The sequence below is a fragment of the Berghia stephanieae genome, chromosome 4, assembly GCF_034508935.2.
Source record: "Berghia stephanieae isolate SIO BIC M18660-M18661 chromosome 4, UCSD_Bste_1.3, whole genome shotgun sequence".
NCBI lineage: Eukaryota > Metazoa > Mollusca > Gastropoda > Nudibranchia > Aeolidiidae > Berghia > Berghia stephanieae.
In genome coordinates, this window is record NC_088363.1 from 40,190,632 (window position 1) to 40,193,131 (window position 2,500).

At 35.3% G+C, this 2,500-nt stretch overlaps 1 protein-coding gene across 1 annotated transcript in view; it reads right to left on the reverse strand.

Annotated features, from left to right (window-relative positions):
* Positions 1–2,500, reverse strand: part of LOC144970560 (uncharacterized) — a gene marked incomplete in the record, with an annotated part of 124,031 nt that overhangs the window by 15,646 nt on the left and 105,885 nt on the right. The window contains 2 exon segments of the mRNA XM_078910322.1: positions 331–391; positions 1,676–1,753. Coding sequence (XP_078766448.1) covers positions 331–391; positions 1,676–1,753 — 139 coding nt within the window.

Consider the following 2,500-nt stretch of genomic DNA (forward strand, 5'->3'; position numbering starts at 1 on the left):
TTCCTAAAAAATGTAAACACGCTATTTTGGTGATGAAATAAAGTAAATATACCCTTTGGTCAATCTGAGCACAATAACATAGTGTGTGTTGGATATTTTGAAAACCCTGAAAACTATTTATTATGTATGTCATTTTGAGCACATTCTACAATGTGGCAAATGGCTCGACCACATGGACCAATTATATAGCTCGTTTTCATTTCTCCCTGTGTTTTTATTATCAGTGTTCACCATCATTTATACTCTAACATGTAACGAGAGTAGTTCTTATAAATGGATGCCAAAAATAATGACTGATTGGTTCCTGTCCCAGGACAATATTACCCTTACCGATTTGACAACGTGAAGCCATGCTGTCCTGTTCACATCTCCACATATCACTTTATTTTGTCTGAGGAAGGAAAACAAGTTTATATAAATCCGGCGTTTGCAAGTTTTCTATATACAGTAATGTGATTTCTACCAGTGCCGCATTCAATCTTACTTACCTAAAGTTGAAGATCAGAATGAAAGTAGTGGAAATATATTACATTACAAGTATCCTTGTATACGGTTGTGAAACGTGGACGCTTGACAAAGAATGTACTAGGAGGCTATGGGCATTTGAGATATCAAGGAGAGACAAGTATACGAACGAGGAAGTGTTGGAGAAAGTGAGAAAAGGAAGAATATTGATTGATACCATCAGAAAGAGGCAGTTGCAGTTTCTGGGAAATTTGTGGAGAAGAGACGGAATAGAGAAGTTGGTAACTTCTGGGGTGATCAAAAGAAAGAGAGCTAGAGAAAGACAGAGAAGAATGACATATTCAAATAACCTAAGAACGACCAAAAGTGATTTTAAAAGCAACGCAGACCTCATGCACATCGCAGAGGATCGTGATACATTGAGACAGCTGACCGGCAACATGCTCAAGAGTACAAGGCACGGTGGATGAGGATGACCTATGTGGAATTTCTAATGTTAATTTCTAATTCATGAAGTGTTTATTTACCCAGTGGATTTTTAACAAACGAAAAACAAGTGATTTGTGGCACGCCCTCAAACCCGTTCAAACAAGCAAACCTGGTTGTTTACAAACAGGACAATGATTGAAGTTAATTGTTTCTCTGTTCTTTATTGATGCTTTGCGTTTCGCCAAAAAGCTAACGATATTTGCCAGCTGGATAAAACGTTAAAACACACACAAACTATGTGTAACCCAAAACGTTTACATAGTCAGATGGATACAATCTAGTGAGAACTACACATGAAAATGGCTGGCTAAAAACAATAACAAAGAGCTGAGTAACATCAATTTCGTTTCTTCCATAAGCCTTCTTCGGGTAATCAAGAATATATTATTACATTTGCATTATGGTTTAAACACTAGAAAGCGCGCGCGTTTGTGTGTGTGTGTGTGTGTGTGTGTGTGTGTGTATGTGTGTGTGTGTGTTAACCATAATGCAAATGTAATATAACATATTTCCTTTTCTTTTTTACCCGAAGAAGTCCAAATGCCGAAACGTCATTTACTTTGTGTCGTATATTTTATTAGAGTCATTTTTACTCCCTATATTTTATTATACATTTTTGGGACTCATTTAGGCACATCTAGATTTTGGTATTGATACAAGTACCCGCTCCACTCTTTTTTTCTGAATATTATCATTATAATGTTATTCATGTAACACTTACCCATAGTACTTGTAAACGTAAGCATCTTCATTTTCGGCAAACATTTCACATGGAAATTCCTTGAATAATTCGATGGAGCTGGAAAAATAAAAAAGTGCAAAATTATACGGATTCAAAAATTATTATAAGAAATCGAGAGTATCTATTCAATATTAATACATCCCTCTCCTTAAATAGTAACGCGTAATGCTATCATGTTTTCAATAGTTGTTTGTAACGTCGGATTATAAATCGTTAAATTTCACTAAAATGTGATTCTTTAAAAAGAAATATTTGAAAAGTGTTTTTGAACATGTCTTTTATTCAAAGATGACGAATTCGGATTGATTAAGAGATAGATAGAATGATTTCTTACACTCTTGCGTTTTGGAATTCGAACGTTGTTCCCAACGCGTACTCGCAAGCTCGTGCAGCAGTTGGGAACACGTCCGGAATTCCAAAAGGCAAGAGTGAAAGAATCGTACATTATACTAGAAAGATTTATTTTTCATTTTTCGATGTTTCATAGAAGTTGAAACCAAAGCAATGTTAATGGAATCTTAATAAAGATAGTCTGTCAAAACACCCTAAAGATCTTCACATCGTTTTAATGGAAATACTTTTAAATCAACACAAGATTAGTCTTGTCCATTTCACCATTGAGCAACGTATACCTAATAGCAGATCTGATAACGAACAAATTGTTTTAATCGTTTTAATGGAAATACTTTTAAACCAACACAAGATTTCGTATTATCCATTACAACAATGTTACTAAATCAAGCCCAACATAGGCATCGGGGTTGTCAGACGTGCAAATATGTGCGCGTAGGAAAACAGACGCGC